The sequence below is a fragment of the Ptychodera flava genome, chromosome 15, assembly GCF_041260155.1.
Source record: "Ptychodera flava strain L36383 chromosome 15, AS_Pfla_20210202, whole genome shotgun sequence".
In the NCBI taxonomy this organism is placed as follows: Eukaryota; Metazoa; Hemichordata; class Enteropneusta; family Ptychoderidae; genus Ptychodera; species Ptychodera flava.
Window position 1 is genome coordinate 26,452,881 of NC_091942.1, and position 20,621 is coordinate 26,473,501.

Here is a 20,621-nt window from a genome sequence, read left to right on the forward strand (position 1 = left end):
TATCTGTGAAATAAACCATGTTTTATTCTGTTTGTCTGTGAAAGTGAATTGCTTTCTGATATGAGCTGTGTTAACAACTGTAAGACTGCACTTGGCCACTGAATGTGGACAGATCCCATATGCTCTGGGTCGAAAAGTCAAAGTGGTTACAGCAAATTGGATACAGTACTTTGCACGATGAGAAAATATATGGTGAGAAAAAAATTTTATGAACAGAAGGTGTCAATTGATAACTTTGTAACTGCTTCAAAATTCAGCAGTTTTATATCAAATTCATTTCATTCAATAAAAAAACAACACAGCAAAGATTTGGTTATGTAGCAAAAAAAAATTCTGTTATCTACAGTAGCTTTGGTTCGACACACGGACACACAGACACACTGACATGTAAATAAATTCTGCCAAGTGGTTTCAAGGTGCATTTGGGAATTTGGTGTAAATGTCTGGCAATAAAAATAAAACATCTTGTGAACATGTTATACCATACAAGCAGTACGCAATCTACATAAATACAATTTACAAAAAACTATCAACTCCAAATATGGACATCTTAATTTACATATGTGCACTATTTACAAATATATCTCCCTTGTCACTATGGATAAAAAAAATTAGAATACACCAAAAATTTAGAAGAATACAAATATGTTTTGTACTCCAATCCCATTTCATTTTATTGCAGGCTATAGATACTGCTAAATATATCATACATCTTTCCTGTCATTTAGTTCCATTAAATGAATTCTAAAACAAATTTAAAGATCAAACAGACTTGCTGGTCATAATTTCACTTGTGATATCATACAACTTATATACAAGATTTCAGACACTCACAAGAACTGAACTACCCATACAAAGCTTTTCAGATTATCCTGTCAAACAATATGTTTCATTTTGCATTTTACGTTCAATTTGGGATACAGCTCACTTATTCCTCTTGCCTTTGAGTCAAACAAAATTTGACATCTTTGTGAAATTTTTTTTTTTTTGCAAGCACTGTGTGTACCATTCACTTACACTGATTTGGCAGCAATTACAAAACATTCTTCTTTTGAATTCATTGTTGCACTGTGACTTCATCATAAAATGTTACAAAAAAAGTTGGAAAATAGACTTGTTTGACTGTACAAAAATCAAATTACTTGATACAATATGTTATGAAAATAAGCTGCTTTTGTTTGTCTTTTAAGGAAAACGATGTAATTCTTGTTTTATTGCTTTATCTAGAAAGTTGCAATCAATGATCTTTGCATAATTTGTTTGAAATGTTTAACAAAAATATCTATAATTATAAAATTTATTTGCACAAAACTTTGGCTTTTTTTAATATTCTCCAATTTCAGGTGCGAGTGGTGTGGGTCTCTTACTAAAGTCTGCATGGGTAAGTCCCTTGGCTTTCAGCTTCCATGCGTGCTGCTGTTCCTTCTTGCCTCTAGCTGCCCTCTCCTTCAGATACTTTTCCTGAATTTTTTTGATATGTTCCAGGTATTCTTCCGTTTGTTGGCGAGTGCGCAGTTGGAAACTGGACGGACCTACCCGGAGCGGGTCCTTGATGGATACTGTTGTCGCTCGCGATGATGCAGTCGGTGGACGGGAAAGTGGGCGCTCCTCGGTCAAACCCGGTTCGATTCTGCTAGGTCCGTACATGAACATGGGCACCGTGACTATCGGTTCCGTGTTTGTCGTTGTTAATCCGTTCGCTCTTTTGATGCTGGATTTCACTCCGAATACCTGCGGGGTGCTTGGCATGGCGCCAACGCTCTTGGAACGTCTCATTCCTGAGGTGTCGCGCACAGCAGACTTTGTCTCCTCACCAGTGTTCGAGATGGTAGACTGTTTCACCACCCGCGACTTTGCCGTTTGCGGCCGAAGAAGTCCTGGCTTTGGAATGGTGGAGTGGACGGTTTTCGAAAACATGCTGAGATACGGCGTCGCATCGACAGGTACCGTTTCCAATGGTGTGACGACGGTCTCTGAGGTAGTTACCTTCTGTGACGCATATGAGCGAAAAGAACTAGCCTCGCTATATGCAGTGTCTGGTCTTTGTTGTAGTATGCTTACGGTCTTCTCCTCTCCAGCATAATGTTCTGATTTCTTCTCTGCCGGCTTCCCCACCGTGTACTCGATATCGTGACTATTTGCTGTTGTATTTCTGACCACTTCATCAGTCGTGTTCTTTGAGCTTTCAATTGCATTGTGAACAAGTAACAGTCTGTCTCTGGGTACTGCTCTATCTTTTGTTCTTATATATGATCTGTGCAAGGCACGTGCTTCTGACATAGACACTACCTCCTCTCTGTCAAAGTCTGTCGGCGTACCCCGATAAATACCCTGTATTTTGGCTGGCGCGCTGTGTCCCCTTTCAGGAAGAGCCACCATTTTCCTTCTGTGTTTGGCACTCTGTGTTGAGAAAGACGTCACAGGCCTGGATGCGACACTCTCTGTGTTCGATTTCGGCCTTCCCGTCAGTGTTGTAACTCTTGTTTCGGTGGTTCCGGGTCGTGATTGCAAGCGGACGGATTTAGACATTGCAGTAGTGGGGCGCGTTGGGACGGTGGTAAAGGTAGTGTCCACGGTGGTTGGCCGCGATCCTTGAACGTTATGATAAACGCTCCCTTTCAAGCTGTTCGTCAACTCGACGTCTTTCATCATTTTCTGTACGAACGCAGCACGCTTCATCATTTTAGCGCTGAGACTTCTCGTGCTGTGAGGCATCTGCGCGTACTTGAGGTATACAGACGCACTCGGCGCCATATCATTATCGGCGTGGTGGATGATTTTGGGATTGGCAGCCCCTGCCCGGTCCATCCTATTTGCTCTCACATAAGAATAATTGTGATGGCGCAGTGGGGCGTCTGAGTAGTTGTTATTGTAGGTGAGTATTTCAATCTTCTCACTGTCAAGTGTATAGTCCCAGTCTACTGGCTCAAAGTTGAACACCAACAAGGTATTCACTGTGTTCAGTAACATCCTGCGGCAAGAAGAGAACAAATAATACCAAGTTAAAACTTCGTGAAAAAATTTGAAGTAACATCATTTAAACAGTGGCACACCACTCAAGAAACTCACTTCACTTGACTAGTTGATTTCAATCAGTAACAAACAACTATGTTGTTGGCAGTACCAGGTATTTTGATAATGGATCAATAAAATAAAAGCAGTTTGAGTCGGTGAAATAAAGAGTCAAACAAGTAGATCTGTCAAAAAAAATCGCAATTGAGAATCACAAAGATAAATCTAAAGGTATTTACAGGCTTTCATCAACTGATTGAAAATTATAATGCCATGGTGCGATGTGTTATTTTCTGATTAATCAACATATTACAGGGGAGGACTTCTATACAGAGAAATGGGGTAAAAACTGACCTATTGCCACAACAGAGAATGCTATCTACTGGATCAGATCGGCTGTTTCCTCTCATGACTCTAAGACACTCTCCTTTCAATGCATGCCAGATTCTTAGTTTACCATCCTCACATCCAGTGATCAGTCTCAGGTAGGACAGCTCTATACACAATACTTCCCTGGAAAAGTGTAGATCAATAAGGAAAGTTAGCTGTGTTTCCATTTTGTTGACAATACCTCAAGAGATGAACCTAACGTGTTTTGTAAATCAGTAAACTTTCTTGCGGAAGTTGGCAAATACCGCCATATCATGATAGTAGCAACTGCTTTACATTTGTGCTAAGATGAACTGTCATGGGACACACACATTTGCAATTGTCTGTCTAGTCCATTCAAATTGATAATTTGAGTTGAAGCTTAGAAAAATGAACTACTTGGAGACCAGTGTATTTTCACAGATGAGTCTTTGCCTATTTTTTATCTGTATAATTACTGTGTTTTACAGTTTACAGAAATGTTTAAATATCTCGAGTCTAGGCACTCCCAAGTGTCATGAATATCACAAGGACAATGATTAATATCAACAGTTGTTGCAGAAGTTGTATTTAAGCTCTTCACTTTAAAGAACAGAAATTAAAACAGACAGGAAATTTTGTATGAATGCATACAGGTTAATCAAATTTAGTACATTTCACGCCCTATAAAATTGTCAAAACCATGCAATTTCTATTGACTTACTTTGGATGTCGTAGGGCACTGAGACATCTCTTGTGTTCACCAACGTTACTCCATGTCAGAGCGTAGCAATCCTTGCTACCAGTAACAATGTGCCATTCATCCATCTTGACACTGGTCACTGGACCATGGTGGCCATCAAGTTTCTGAAATTGATCAAACATAAATTGTTTAAATTCAGAGAAGCTCTTCTGTATGGCAATTGTGACTACAAAGATTCTTTCCTCCTATAATGTGAAACAGAATCAAGATTAACGTAACATTGTACTCTAACATTTCACATTATGACTAACGGCACCTTCACATTCAACAACCCCTACCTGAGTTTCCTTTCTGTATATTTATTTGCTCCTATTTTTCTGAAAGTAAATCATTTATAACTTCCTAAACAAAAGTGCCTGCCAGCTGGAAGGTTCAGGATATTTTTAGACAATCTATGAATTTCTTGCATTTTCTGTGAGTTGGGGATATACACCATGAAAGAAGTACATTGTAAATTGGTTTGAGTCTGTGGCATGTCAAATTGGTCTGGAGTACATTATTTGAAATCATTAGGAGGAAGTCCAATGTCATTTGAAAAATGTGAGATCAAACCAAAGAAATTTTGAAGTGACAGAGCTGCATATATTATTGTAAACTCCAACTTCACAGAGTTGTAGAAATATTTGACATTTTTAATCAATTTAATTTTCATACCTTGATCAGTGTTGCTGACAGAATATCCCAGACCTTGACCTTGCCACCCTCACAGCCGCTGACCACCCTGTTGCCTCTGATCACAACAGCCAGGATCTGATTCTTGTGTTTGAAAGTTCGCTGGCACTTGCCACTCAGGAAATTCCACACTGAAAGAAAAACACACCATGTGACATTAGAACTATGAATCCTTGGCTGTTTGCCATCCATAGAAGTGACAATGCTAAGGAAATTTGTCAAATTTGTAAAAGTTGATATAATGTACCATAACAATCATCAGACTGTAAGGATGCTGCAGAACGTTGCACTGTCTACAGCATCTCATCACAAACATTACCTTTTCGCTCCTAATTCCCTGTGTGGGCCAAAGCATGGTAGTGAATGGGTTAAAGATAATTTGGACACAAATATCTTCAGAGCAATGATGGTTGTTGGAGCTTCATGTAGCTCATGATGTGTGAGATTCATGAATCATTACAAGTTCTTGAAAATAAGCAACTAAGTGAGGACATTTCTTGTCCTTTATGTACATCAGCACAAGATATGAAATATCTTGATCACAAGAAACTTACTGAGATATTTCTAGTCAGACAACTGAAGAAGGATGAGGGATAGAAGAGAAGAGTTAGATTGCAAAGCAGTCACCCTAACAGCTGAAGAGATAGGATGAGGGGGACTCACTGGAGAACCATGGACAGGAAAGAAACACAAACCCCTGCTGCAAAATTTTAACTTTAACCTATTCAACCCCATATTCCCTTTAAACAGGTCCACAATCACCATTGAGAGCATTGGGTTGGGGTCAAACCATTGTGGTGAAAGGGCTCAGCTGAACCAGGTACAGATGTATGAATTACCTTTGACAGCATTGTCTTTGCCACCAGATACTATCCGATCACCTGACATGTCTAGACACATCACCGTGTTTCGATGTCCACGGAATATCTTCAAGCAGTGACCGGAATCTAAATCCCAGCATCTGGAAGACAAATGTTAATAATACATTTTAATCACATATGTTAAAGATGGGTACTGACTGGGCAATACATGCCAAATAACTAGGAAGGATATTGGCACAGTTATTTCTTCCTAGTCACTAATACATAAGCACTCATGGATATTATTTTGTTGTGTTCCTCGGTCTTTATCTAAATGGTGTGAGAAATGATTTGCCAAAAGATACTCTTATGCAACAATTGCAAGTTTCTATCAACTCTGAAACTTAAAAAGAGCCAAAAGTTTCAAATAATTGTAATATATGCCAGTAGTTTTGAATGCTACATATCACTCTTTTCAAACCAATGAATCATATTCATTGATCATATGTCATTTTCAGCTCATTTGCATAATCAACCAATGATCATTAATACACTTTGCATAAATGAATACATTAATTCATGAAATGAAGCATTTAGACGGCTATACACACCTTATACTGGTGTCATAACTCCCACTGAGGACAAAGTTCCTCTCTTCATCGATGAAGACGCATCGTACTGAGCCGGCATGCCCAGTGATCACTGGTCCTACTTCTTTGCTAGTGATGACATCAACCAGACGTACTTTACGATCTGCTGATCCCAGCGCAACCAGTCGGCCATAGTTGTAGTGTACTACCCGGCCATAATCATCCCTGTAAGTGGAAAAAGAGAAGACAAAATGAGGCAAGATTTAGAATTGAGTTTAATAGACAGGTGACAAGGAGAGGGGTAACGACAAATAGAAGTTGATGCATATACTACAAAGATCAAGTTGAGAAATGTACACCCACAAACCTTGGATATGCCTTTGTCTGTACCGAATATCTAACCTTGAACTCCTGACAAGGTACTAGACTGTACCTAAACCCAGTTAACCTATCTTTTTCTTCAGATAATTACAACATGATATGTCCTAGCGCCAAAGTGTTTAATTTCCTCTCTGTGACTGAAATATTTCATATTCCTCAATATGACCGCACAATATCGATCAAATATAGCACTGCGCAGTGGGTTACATCCCTACATCTTCAAACCAGATGAGCCTTCAACTGATTTGAAAGATTTGCCACATCTACAGTTTCTTGACATTTCAAACTACATATAAGCCTCATCATGTCGTCATCGTCTGCACAGTACAAGCAGTACCTGGATGTTGCCCGTCACCTGGAAATTTGAATACGCACATGACCGCATATCACATCATTTGATAGAAAAAAATATATTACCCACATAACCTAAGTTCGCTGAGAACTATATACCACTTGATTCTACCACTTCCTGTCCTAAACTCTGATTCGCACCTATCCACCTCACAAAAAATACGATGAAAATCAAATTGCCACTCAACCCAATGCAAGCTACAATTGGTATCACTATCAAGTACCTAATTTCAAGAACCAATCTTCATTGTGACAGACACCAACACTTTAACCCATATCTACCCGGTCAATACCCAAGCCCCTCAAGAGCCCATGTGAGGTACCTCCCACCAAGGCAACAATTGTCCAGTTTTCCCCATGAAGTCCAACCTCAATCCATTGAAACATATTTTCAATGACTTTCTGACCATAAATGTTAACCTGTTCACCCCTATCCCCTGTAAACATGTCCTTCATCACTATTGATAACAATGGGTTTGGGCCAAACCATAGTGGTGAAGGGGTTAAACTTGAAGCACAGCACATCCACATTCCCCAATTTCAACTCTGGCCCGTATCAAATCCCCAAGTCAAACAACGCACCAACAAAACACATCACACAAGCTGAAAAAAAGACAAAATATTCAAGAAAGAAGAAGAAAGAATATTTCAAAATTAGTGATACACACACTACAGTAAGATCAGAAGTGTCAACATTCTGCCAAGAAAGAAGTTCACAATCAAGTAGATACCAACTGTTTTGAGGTAATGGTATAGTCCTGAACAGTAAAAGCATTTTTTAATGATTCGAGTAACATAAACCAGTAGAAATCTGCCGTGTCTTGTAAGGAATAGTATGAATAGCCAAAATTGAGGTTCTCTCCTGTTTCTCTGGGATATGGCACCATATGCAAGCACATGTAATACTTGATTTTCAAAGTAGTATATTGTTTGGTCCCTTTGGGATAATCAGGTTGTACATCAAAACTGAAAAAATCTATACACAAACAACAAAATTGCAATAAAAAAACATTGGATCAGAAGAGTGTGGCACTGTGACATTAATTGCTTGTGCTGTCAATCTGGGTTGATCTTCTGCTTTTTCTAATTTTGACTGCATAGACCTTGGCCGAAGAACACTACTCTGAGATGATGGTCTTTTTTCGACAAAGTTTACTGAGCTTGATTTTCAAACTTGTAAATTTTCTCACCAGAATTTTCAACCTTTTGGCAGGGATGAAAATACATGAAATCCTAATTTGATATTTGTTTTATTTTGAAAACAATTTGTAGAGAAATATACACTCAGCAATATTTTACCATATGCTAAATTTATCATTCTATCAAAAGAACTTATGTGATGGCTCTCTTTGCTCTCGTTTTATTGTAACTTTGATAAAATTTCAAAATTTTTCAAATTTTTCAATCATAAATAGAAAACTTGAACAATGTTCATTATTCAGAAAAATTATAGTACTTCCAATTTTAAAGATTACACAATCTTGAATGAAATTGTGATAGTATCGACTGACAGAGTGTTAACCAAGCGAAAACCATGATGCATCTACAACTACTAGAACTCAGTGCAGTACACTTTGGCAATGTGTTGTGTTACAATGCTGGTGGGTTAGTGGTTCAAATAGAGTACAACATATAAAATAAATAAATGAAAGAGATTTTAGCAATGTCAAAGATCGTGCTGTGGGTTAGTATGCTGCTTTTTTAGTTGTGCAGGAGTAGATCACGTCTTTTTTTCTTGAGCAGACAGCCTAGCTGTGCCTTACCGCCTCATAAAGCCTAGTCCGTTATAGTACTGCCGGCTAGATGGTGAAGAAGCAAGCACAAAACGGGGTAAAAATGGATGAGATTACCATGGATTAGGGAAATATTTTTACGCTGGGTGAAATGTCCATGCCAGCAGCTTTGTTTTGGGGAGCTCAGGGTTGTTTGCTGCTTTTACGTTCAGGGTGGGGTAAACATGTTGGTTAATGGACATGCAGGTGTTGAGGGGAGGATTAGGAATGGAGGCCTGTTAAAAATAATGTATGAGAAACCATGATTAAGTATGATTTAGAACCTATTGATAGGGTCTGTCCATGTCATGGTTGTTGTGTAAGTATTGATGTAGGACTGTTTTTGCATGGATATGTATGTATGTATATGTATGTGTGTGTGTGTGTGTGTGTGTGTGAGTGTGTGATTTCAACAGATGACTTGGTACTGAGTCTATCCTTTTCACACACATTACATTATCTGTGTTACTATAAGTTTGCAAACTAGCCTTATGGAGAATATAAGGAACATCCGACGTTTTTATGTAATTTTGATAAGGGGATGTATGTCATTCTCTTCTGGTTGATAAAAGGATTCTTCAACAGTCAAACAACACAGATAGCATTGGTTGTGAAAAGGATAAATTAATACAGGAGGGAAATTACTGTTTGATAGTATATTCATTTTTATGAATAAAAGCATATATCAAAACATGAAACTGTATGCGGCAAAAATATTAATTACAAATAAGTCTTCAAGACCAGCAAATGGCAGTATATCATCTGAATCCCTTTAAAATTGTTTCAAAATTGCACAATGAAACATGTTAGATATACCGCAGTTGCAATTTTCACCAGGCATTCCTTGTTTGATTTCATTTGTTGCTTTCGTGAAATTCAGTCTTGGTGTAATAAATTTCAACAGAAATATACACATTATATGAACAGTTTTCTCATCTAGTTCACTCAACAAGAAAGTGTCGGCTGTTGCTTGGAATATGTAAATTTGGAGTAAGTTTCACCGTCAACAGACCGACCCAGATAAAATCATTAACAGTCAAGTTCAGACTTACTGATCAGACAGCACCATGACATTGTACGTCCCACAGTACACATTCCTCTCTTCAATAGTGATCTCCTTCGTCTCGATGCCCCGGTATGACTTTTCCAGGGTGATCTCACTCTTGAAATGCACCTCCTCATTCTCTTCATCCTCCTTTGTTGCAATTTCCCATGAGTCTTCATCAACCAGCACCGGTACAGCCACTTCTATTTTCTTGGCGTATACTGGATTGCAACCCTGAGCTGATGCACCCTATAGGTTGTGTACAACACAGAGATTTGCACGCATTGTTTCCACACATTGAAGAAATGACTTGACAACTCAACAAAGTCATGAATGTTAACTTCAGAATAAAAGTTTGTCCGGTGCTGCCAAATTTTGAGACCTATCATAAACTACTCACTCAATATCAAACACTCCTCATAATGAGAGTTCAAGCTTGAGCAATGTTAGAAATTTGGATAATCTATGTCTGGACACTGGCAAAGTATACCACAGCATATTTGATCATACCTATAACATACAGCATAGCCCATTTCAGCACAATATGGATAATCGATGCCACTAACACTAACGATGTGGCACAAACACACATACAGTAAAGTTAGAGATTTATCACAGGTTATGGTTAGTTTAGGAGTGGAGGACTATACTTTTACACTTGACAGTGACTTTGTTCATAGAAACCACATTATGACTGGTTGGCATGTACCGGTATATACACACAAACATATACGAAGGTATAGCCAACTCCTGATACTAGTCTAAGACGTCACAAGTCAGATGACTTAACCCACTAAACCTAGTTTCCACACGTCCCGTACCAATATCAGTTGTACTTGAACTCCAACTTCAAACCATCAGACAGATACTGATTTCACCCTACCTTGGCATTCAGCACAGCTGTTGCCATCAAGTGAAGGGACAGCCTTGAGTGAATACTACCAGAGCCATGCTTCGACATGGTGCCACTACGACCTAACCTTTCAATTTTTTTTTTTCTGGCCAGGAAGTCACTTCAAGCATAAATATTCACGCTTGGCCCTCCGTAAATTCTACAGTTCAAGCTTTCCGCCATGGCAACTAAAATGGGACGGTGTTATACTCTATAACTCATACAGGTCATGTAAGGTCACATGACGTGTTGCCATGCAACAGGCAGCGGTGGTTTACAATTTAATCAAAATATTAGCTTTTCTTCATACCCTAAAGGAAATCCAATCCCTGTAGGTTAAAGGCATACTATAGACACCAGGCAACTGTGGTTGGCCATATGAATTGAACTTTTTGATTTACAATCCTGTGATGGATCCAATCTAGTTTCCACTGAATAGCACAAATCGCATTTGAGCGTTGGAATTAAACGTGTTTCATGAGATTTTTCACCGGAAAACTGGGGCAGCTTGTACTTGTAATTCATCCGGACAGCATAATCCTACCACACCAACACTCTTTAAAGTTTCAACTTTCCAAGTGATAGGTATGTTGGACTCTTTAAGAATTTCAAAAGTCGCAAGAGTTTACAATGTTAAGTGGACAACATTTTCCTCAAGCCACATCAAACCAGATGTTTAGAATTTCAGTGATATTTGTTAATTATTCACTATTCAGGGCTGAGGTCTTCTGGTACAATATCAGCCCTGGTTTCAGCCAATCAGATGGGTAGATTCGAACAAAACAAGTCACAGTTTTTCAAGGATCTTGACGTTCATGATGTTCCTATCACCAACCATGCTATCCAGACACTTTTTCATCATTAACGTCAATGAATACATGTACATCCAAACAACGATACAACCTTGATAATGACTGCTTATTCATACAACCATTTATAAGTACTAGTAGTTCTGGGCACCACACAATTAATATCAAAGTTTACACGATAATACCTTGTTTTTGTTAGATCAAGAATGTGGTTATTTCACTGATTAAAGACCTGCACCAATATCACTTTTCGTAACTGATATATATTATACAAGTTAGTCAATTACAAACTACCATCTCATGCACACATACAAAGTCCACATTTTCTTTATCATTTTCCTAAACCTGTGTATCAGGGATGCATGCGATAGATTCCCATTGGATCAAATCGGTCAGCCATGATATTATCAAGGGATGTAAAGTCACAGGTAAATATTAGTGGTAATACATACCAGTAAGTATGTGATAAATATATACATGCTGTGAAAACATTTACCAAGGGATGTTAGTGTATGTGTAAAGTGTGTGCAAATACAAGATACAAGACCAAAAAACATTCTCAATTATCTGTTGAAGAGTTGTAGGTGCAATCACCGTACAGGTCATAAAATAACATACATGTACATGTACTATGATTTACCTTTGTATTTTATGTCTGGCTGTCTGTGTTTGGTGGATTGTCTGTCCGATGTCTGTCTGTCAGTCTGTATGTATGGAGTCCTTTGTATGTGCATTTGTATCTGTCATTTAGTCAGTTGGCTAAAGTCTTTCAGGATTTACCACAACATGAACATGAATATATATATACACTGGTATAAGTGTGTGCGTGTGTGTATGTCTGTCTGTCTGTCTGTGTGTAATTGTGTGTGCACGGTGTGTGTGTGAGCATGTGTCTGTATATATCATCAGTCTATCTGGCGGAGAGTTTGGTTAGTGAGAGATACATAACCAGTACTCAGGTGCATATCCATGCTAATGTTTAGGATTGACAAGATATAACGAAGTAGTAGGAACAAAGATCGACTCAACAGACAAAAACGTTGTGGAAGGAAATCGTGGAAAACGTGGAATAAACTGTGATGGAGAGAATGAGAGCAGTGAGATGATTGATGCAAAGATTCTAAGTTGGAATTACAAAAGATGACAGACTGTAAAGCTTTACTGTTTTAATTTAAAATAATTCAGTGGTATATTTGCTTTCTGGGCCAACGAGGCTCTGAAACTTCATCATATTTGCATAAATAATGATAATTTGCATACGATGCAAGCTTCACAGCTTTGCATTGGCCCGCTGGCAAAAACCACCTGTTGAATGAAATACTGTGAAAAATTTGCTCTTATCAACATAAATTCTTGTTTGGTGTGTTTTTGAAACAACAGTGAAGCATTAAAAGAGAAAGCTCAGTTAGGAGAGGTAATATGTTACTTACAACACGAACATTATGAATTAGCTACGAAGTTTGATAGAACAAAAATTATGGAAAAGAGATTGGTTATAGGAAATGGTTTATATAACACTGCTGAACAGGGCGGATTTATATTCTGCATGCACCACATAAAGCACATCCATTAAACTCCAAGCATTTTCTAATGAAGCAGCTAAATGATGAGCTGTTTATTTTTTATTACATGGTGAATTGGCAATGTCATTGTGAAATCTGCCATACACTGTCACATTTCATGGAACTGAAATGCAGCAAAGTTTTCAGACAATGTGAATTTTGATGTCACCCCCTGCCAAGTTAACACAATACCGAGCAAGGCTGAGGGGCCATATCAGAGTACGCATCACTGAAAATACAGATGATATATCACATTCAATCAAACACAAACACACATATGTGTCTGTGGATTAACAATCATAAGGATATATCGGATACATTTCAAGTGAATAGTAAATATTATGTTACTGCTCATGCCTTTTTCGCTTGAATCTGTGAAAACTTGTCAGGTACTTGTCATTACCCTTTGATCAGCTAAAATTGGTCGGACCAATATAATAACAAAGTGTATAGTGACAGCGTTGACAAGCAAGCATACTGTGATTTTGAAATGTTTTCGGCTTTGAAAGTCAAAAAATGTGTTACCGTAATGATAGCAATGTGCCAAAATTTTGCTTGCTGCAACAAGTGCCTATAAGGTTTTACCCAAACACCATCACAAGAATTCAAAAGAAAATTACACATTGCGATAAAGTCGCCATGCAGCCATTGAGCACCAAATGAAAGCATATATATAACACACACCATTACATGCTTGCTATGACCATTACACCAGATATTGAGCCATGGATGGGTGAGATGGGGTTGGCGATGGTCAGGTGAGACGTTTCAACTGTTGAGCAATCTTGTGCATCTTACACACTCTACTCAGATCACAGCCACGTACACTACAGGCAGATGAAGCCACGGCAGTCCTTGGGGGAGGGTGCCAAACTTACAAGTATCAATTCCAGAAGGGCATCTTTGCTAAACAAATCGTCCTCACAGTCTTCCTTCACATCCTTGAAGACGACTTTCTTGTGCGGTTTCTCAAAACCACTTCTACGGACCAAGTTTGAGTTTCTGAGATTCAACTCCGGAATCATTGTGGAAAGGTTGATACTTTTGAGGCTGGCATTACAGACATCCTGGAAAATGTCACCGCACACACCCCTGTATATAGACACTATGACAAATATTCTATGTTGGCACTGTTAAGTTCCCTCAAACCTGCATTGGCTGTTTAAATAACACTTCAAAAATTTGAATACCCTTTAATCAGGTATCAACCTCGCCATGATACAACTACTCGTGAATTTTCCTTCCCTGTATTTACACTTGTGATGCCTGTGCTAACAATTTCAAACACAACTGTGATATTCTCAACAGAAGGGTGTGTTTTAGGAGATTATCTTTTAATACTCAAACCTGTCAATCTTAGCATCACCTGCAACGTTAACTGACCGATCTGTTCCTCCCAAACACCTGATGGGACATATTTCAATGTAAACAAGAACAAAACATGACTTCCCAATGCTCAATAATATGAGTTTGAGTGCATTTTTTTCAACTGAAGACATTCGACAGGGTGTGAGCTACATTGTATTACTGGAAAAATTACTCAAACATGGACATGCGATAACATTCAGAGACTGAAGGAATTAATTGGCAGTTAGGAACTGTCTATAGCACCCTCTTTCACACTTTTACTGTCCATTGTGTTCTTAATGCATAATAAAATGAGTCTACACCATTCAACTAGAGGGGTGGACTGGCAGTTATCATTGGTAAGTTACTAGCACCAGTAGGGCTGACAATACCAATTTTCATAGTATTAAGAACTGACAGTGCAAACACAAAAGCAAAGATGAGTCAATAGGCCCCATATTATTAACACTTATAGTAAACTCTTGATTCACACCTTTCCATCTTTGTGTCATGGTTTAGCTCTGATAAAATCTATATATGTCCTGTGTATTCAAATGAGTGTGAATAATAATTTCACAGTGCTACATTCCTTTCCATTATACAATGTATCTCAGAGAATTATCTTTCTCAAAAGTTAAAATACATGTACATATATATCACTATAAATATATTTCATACGAAGTTATGTTAAATCTGAAGATTAATTTAAAGGAAGTATGCTTGCTAGTTTTGATACTAGGTCTGGCAGGTATTTTCATGTGCAGGTTAATTATACAGGTGTTATTGTATTTGCCTGGGTATGGGAGGGAGGGAGGTACTGTTACAAGGTGGGTGCCAGGGAAGGGGTGTGTACCCACAAGGACTGGAGGCTTTGGAGTGGCTTTTGTTGGTGATCAGAGCAGGGTATTTAGACGCCTGTGTTACTACGTCATTATATCATACCAACCTGCATCAGCATGACCTCCTCCCAGATAGCCTGGTTGATGTTCCTGTCCTGGTGCACCTCCTCCACGATCATCCTCCAATGCTTGCTGACACACAGCATGTTGTAGAGGTTGGGCTGGTCCAGGAAACTCAGGATGTACTTGGCCAGGTGCACCGGCAGGTCCCGGATGAAGTCCCTGTACCGCATGACCCCGGCCACGGCCATTGGCGTGGTGGGGATGACAAGGCGCGTGGGGTCGATGGAGGACCGTTGGGACTGGCCATCAGTGGAGGTGACAGACTTGGTGTCGTCGTCGTCTTCCACTAGTTCATGATCGCTGGCTAGGTCGTCACCGGTGAAGGGGTCGGTGACTGGGGTGGAGTACTGAGATCGTGCCACTTTCAAGAGATTGCATTCGGGGTGTTCCTCAGAATCAAAGGAGTAGACGGAACTGGCCAGGGATTTGGTGTCTTCACTGCATAGATCATCTAAGACAAAGGCAATAGAAAATGGAATGTCAATACCAATGAATATTACTCTAAAATCTGAGACAAAGATTTCTTGTGAACATTAAAGTCTCTCATACACAGGAAGTGTGCTGCCATCCACTGATATGAACAAACTTCAACCTCAGCGGTTTAGTTTAGTTTATTCATTCATTCATTCATTTCCATAATTACAAGACTGTAATTACATCACAATCTATGATTGCAAGATACAGAGACTGGTATTCTTATGAGGTATAAAGACCCCACATTATAAACTCTCACTGTGTATTACAAAAGTATATACAACAGTAAATATCTCAGTGTACAAATAAATAGAAACAAAAACTTACATATAATTAAATTAGTCAATAAAGAAATGCTGTTACAAAAAAGACACACGAGAATTATGAGGAATATATTCTCTTTTATGAAGGGGAATGAATGTGAATAGGAGCTAGAAAATAGCTAATGCAAAGCTAATGAGTGTCTAGCTCCTGGTGGGTGGTAGCTGAGAATTAAATAAACAAAAAAACTAAATTAAACGAGGACGGAGGGTATAATCAGAAAAAGACAACTAGTCGTGGTTTAAAATCCAAGATTTAAGAGTTTGTTTAAACTGGTGCGGGAGATCAACTTGCTAAAAACTTAGCTCAAGACAAAAGGACCCAATTCATGTTCACTGAGTCAAGGTGTAGGAAACATACCTATTGTCATGGAGAATTTCCATCATAGACTTTTTCAATTAAGACAATCTAAATTGTCAGAATAGCTTCAGAGCCAGCTGCTACTACTCTGAAATCATACTGTGTAATAGTACACAAAACAAAGAAGCCCAAGGAATTATATGCACTTGTATCGTGAGTTTCATTTCTGTCGTTAACCCTTTGAGTGCTGTAATTTTTCTTGAACCAAAATTTTAGTGCAACATTTTTACCAACTTTCATGAATTTTTCTGTAATTTTCTTATAATTTTGGACAAAATGGACATTACATTTCATTGGCTACAGTTTGTTATCAAAATTTTGACAAAAATCTGAAAAAAATTGACTGGAGTATATTTTCTAAAGATGACAAAAGTTTACTTTGGTGCTCAAAGGTTAATTATTCTGGGGTCTTTTGGGTTTCTTCACCCTTTTACCATCATTGTCCTGTATGAAGGTCTAATTTCACCATTGAAAAACAATATCATGAGCTGGACGATGTTAGTAAACTAATATCCACGGGTCCCCTGTTACTATTCTACTATTTGAGCAAGTCTGCATTGCCATGACAACTGCTTCTATTCAGAATGGGCTAAACCATTTTGTCGTTGGAAAAACAACATGAAAATCAGCTATGGCCTGCTTCTATGAGGTTTTAAACCCATTCAATCTACCATTATCTAACTGACTTTTAAAATGGTATATGACACAGGATGGACTGATTTTAGGTTGGTATGAAATAGAGCAAACACTTGACCCACTGATTTTAGGGTGTTATGAAATAGAGTAAACACTTGACCCAATCTCTACTTGCTCCCCACCCCCATCCCCATGAGAGAATCATAACTGTCCCTGAAATTCATTACTGAAAGTAAATCGTTTATACAAATGGCTCTTTTCAAACCGTCAATGCCAGCTGTAAATATTGTACAAAAGACATAATTCACTTGTTGGAGCCTGTTAAGCGCCTGTATAGCTTGTTACGTATCAGATTGCATTTTCCAAAAACAGTTCCTATAAATACGACATGCACTATTTCATTTGTGTATTGGAAGAAACCGCTACCTTTGCACTTCAGTAAAAGTTTATTTTTTTTTAAGAAACAATATTTCAATTCCCCAAACAATTATCAGTATCAAAACCACTGAAAAGACAGCCTGTTCTTTCTATACCAGTACTTCTCATTGAAATATCAAAATATAGAATGGTGCAGAAGTTGTAAATTGATTTCTAAATTCAAAATCAGTGAAAAGCAGCTGCAGTGAGTCTACAGACAAAGTTCACCCTGCATATCAAGTTCAACTCAGGTCAAAAGAAGCAAAAAAAAGGAGAGACGCTGAGCTTTATTTTCAAGACAAATGGGTGTCAGTGGCAATGACATGAATATAAGCTATGAACAATACCAGTATGAGAATACATACAGTTGACAATGCTGTGTGGCAGGCCCAGCAAAGCTCAGTCATTGTCAATGTATACGTTGGCCTTCACTGTCTAGGGCTCACAACAACAGAAAGCGCCAGTCTCATTGATATCACACACAATATCCTAAGCTTTACAAAGTAGGGCACATTTTGCCAGGTCAAGGTTGTCAAAAAAAATTTTGAATTAAACTGTAAGAACTCTAGCATGTATTCAGCATATAAATAAATGTATGCTGGCTTGGAATGGAAGACTAAATTCACTGTACCCTTTAAATACTACCGGTACTCAACTTTGGAAAAAAACACCTTCAACAGAAATAGCGCCCTCATAGTCAGAAATGTTCTGGATGATGATACTGGGACAAATCTTATATCTAGATGAATTATTTAGATTAAGTATTTTGATTGATATATTTACAAAAGTATGGAGAATGCATTTTATGAAATGCTGACTGAATAACAATTTTCCCAACATGTAATTAATGTTAAGTTTCTGACAAATTTCAGTGACTTTTACTACAAATTAGCATACTACATGTAGGATACTCTACAAAGAATCACAAATTTTTGAAGACATGTCGTAATATTCTAAATCATAGTCAGACACAAACATTGCTTTTTCAACATAGTAATGTATATGATCTCATATTAAATGTATCTCTACAAATGCTAGGCCTCCACAAATACCCAAGATTGACTTAGCTATTGCTGTATGCTAGATGTTGTAATCACACCTAATTGATTAAACAAGGCCCAATTAAATGATTTAAAAAGCTTAGTTCCTATCTGAAATGCATGCCATATTGACATACAGACAAGGGAATGGGTCATAGACATTGCAAGTCAAGTTCACATTCAACTTGTGACATGAAGGCACATCCACATACCACTGTACTTTGAGTTATAGAACACAACACGGACCGAGAACACAGTCACTAAATTGGCACTCGGTGACCATATTGCATGATACTGGCGAATGTTCACAGTGTACAGCACCTTTCTCCAAGTTCAAAGTTCACTGCCAGGATTAATCTGGGCCAGTGCTATTCAAGTGTATGTTTGTACACAAACCTGTGCCAATAAAGTTAATCAGCCTGCCATGGATACCAGATAAGGGAGATACTGCAATGAAAACACTGCCACCTAGTGTCAATGTTTTCATTGTATCTAAGGTGACTGTTCAATATTAGCAGATAACAGTCTGTCTACTGTGTGTGGCAAATATTCAGAGAATCACAAGCCTCTTTTAGCAAAGGAGACATTTCTTTCTGTCTAGTTCATTATCATGTTCATTCAGACCTGCTGCTGCAGAAAAATATATTTTATTAATTAATGAGTGTCCAAAAGGTGAAAGTAATTATACTCATTAAACTCACAGTTAAATTAATTTACAGGCAGCATGTCATCGTAAATATTTAATTCCATTATATTTTTTTAATCACACTGTATATTTGACCAACATAATTGGAGCATGTATTTCATTATATGATGCTTAAAGGTCTTAGATATCTGATATTCTTGATTTCAATCTTTCCTAAATTTTCGGTCACTGTAAATTCTGGCAATAAAAGTTCAGCTTTGCACACACCAGGGTTCAACCGCCTATGAACAATACTGAAGGTGAAAGCTGTCCATCAGTCCAACTATCATATAGGAATGAACAATTTACAACAAAATATTTGCATGACTAGTCTGATAAAAATACTACAACTGGTGCAAGAAGACTTCAAATTTATACATTGTACTGCATATGACGCAGATATAAAAAATACATCTATTTCATTCGCATAAAAAAAAAAACACAGAAAAAGTCATATTGTATGCAATAAATTTTTGATAAACAAAATAATTTACGAGATACCGTATATTTACAGACCACCAAAATAAAACCACATTTTGTGTCCAACTTCAAGAATAAAATCAGAGAAAAGAAGTCACATTGATAGTTGGGCAGTGATTGTCAAGAATTTATTTGAGTCAAATAAGCATGATTTTTGTGTCAACACAACCTATGAGATTCTCATCATTATGACAAACACAGCATTATTGCAGTTTATGAATAAATTTTGGCATTCTTCTGGGTTTTTGAGTCAATCCTGGCCTACATGTTAATCATAGACGGTAGTCTCAACTGTCTATGACTTAATACACAGAGTGAGAAATGTTCGTCCATCACTCAGAAGACGTGTATAAGTAGATCATAATGACTGATATATTGAAAGAATACAAATAATAAAACCTACAACACACAGCATGACATACACCTGACACAATTAACTCCCTCTAAACATGAGAACCAATTATCTTCTCAATTCTGATAGATGAAATCGTTGAAAACACACATTTACAGCACTAAAGGCTTTCTCATATCACATTCCCAGCAGGTCTTCATTTCCATAGAAACCAACAGCGAAAAAAATTACCTCTATGCTAATAGCCCTGATCAATTCCATTTCCTTCGCCGTGTTTGCAAGCAGTCCATCCGATTTGTTTCCATGGAAACAACAAACAAGTTTCATTGAATGGGCAAAGTTCTCTGATAAGAAACGTTAATTAAAATACTAAATGTGTATCAGGAATAAAGGGAAAGTAATTAGAGAATTAAATTTTATTTCTATTGTCAGATCCAAACTGACTGCTTAATGTAAATAATAATTCTGAGTAAATAATACATGTCGTTGTGGTTAGAATGTGCATTTTAGAAAGAAAGGTAGCTTTAAAATCTCACTGAAAATACCATGG

General features: G+C 37.8%; 1 protein-coding gene across 2 annotated transcripts in view; it reads right to left on the reverse strand.

The window, feature by feature from the left end:
• Positions 1–20,621, reverse strand: part of LOC139151703 (F-box and WD repeat domain containing protein 10B-like) — a 32,504-nt gene continuing 11,883 nt past the window's right edge. The window contains exons 3-11 of one of the 2 annotated variants that reach the window (XM_070724663.1): positions 15,291–15,757; positions 9,742–9,983; positions 8,681–8,716; positions 6,207–6,410; positions 5,635–5,756; positions 4,778–4,926; positions 4,085–4,227; positions 3,367–3,525; positions 1–2,971 (exon numbers count right to left, since the gene is read on the reverse strand). In XM_070724663.1, the coding sequence (XP_070580764.1) occupies positions 1,324–2,971; positions 3,367–3,525; positions 4,085–4,227; positions 4,778–4,926; positions 5,635–5,756; positions 6,207–6,410; positions 8,681–8,716; positions 9,742–9,983; positions 15,291–15,757 (3,170 nt within the window). In that variant the 3' untranslated portion in view covers positions 1–1,323. The remainder of the gene's footprint in view (positions 2,972–3,366; positions 3,526–4,084; positions 4,228–4,777; positions 4,927–5,634; positions 5,757–6,206; positions 6,411–8,680; positions 8,717–9,741; positions 9,984–15,290; positions 15,758–20,621) is intronic. The other variant, XM_070724664.1, reaches the window with a different exon arrangement.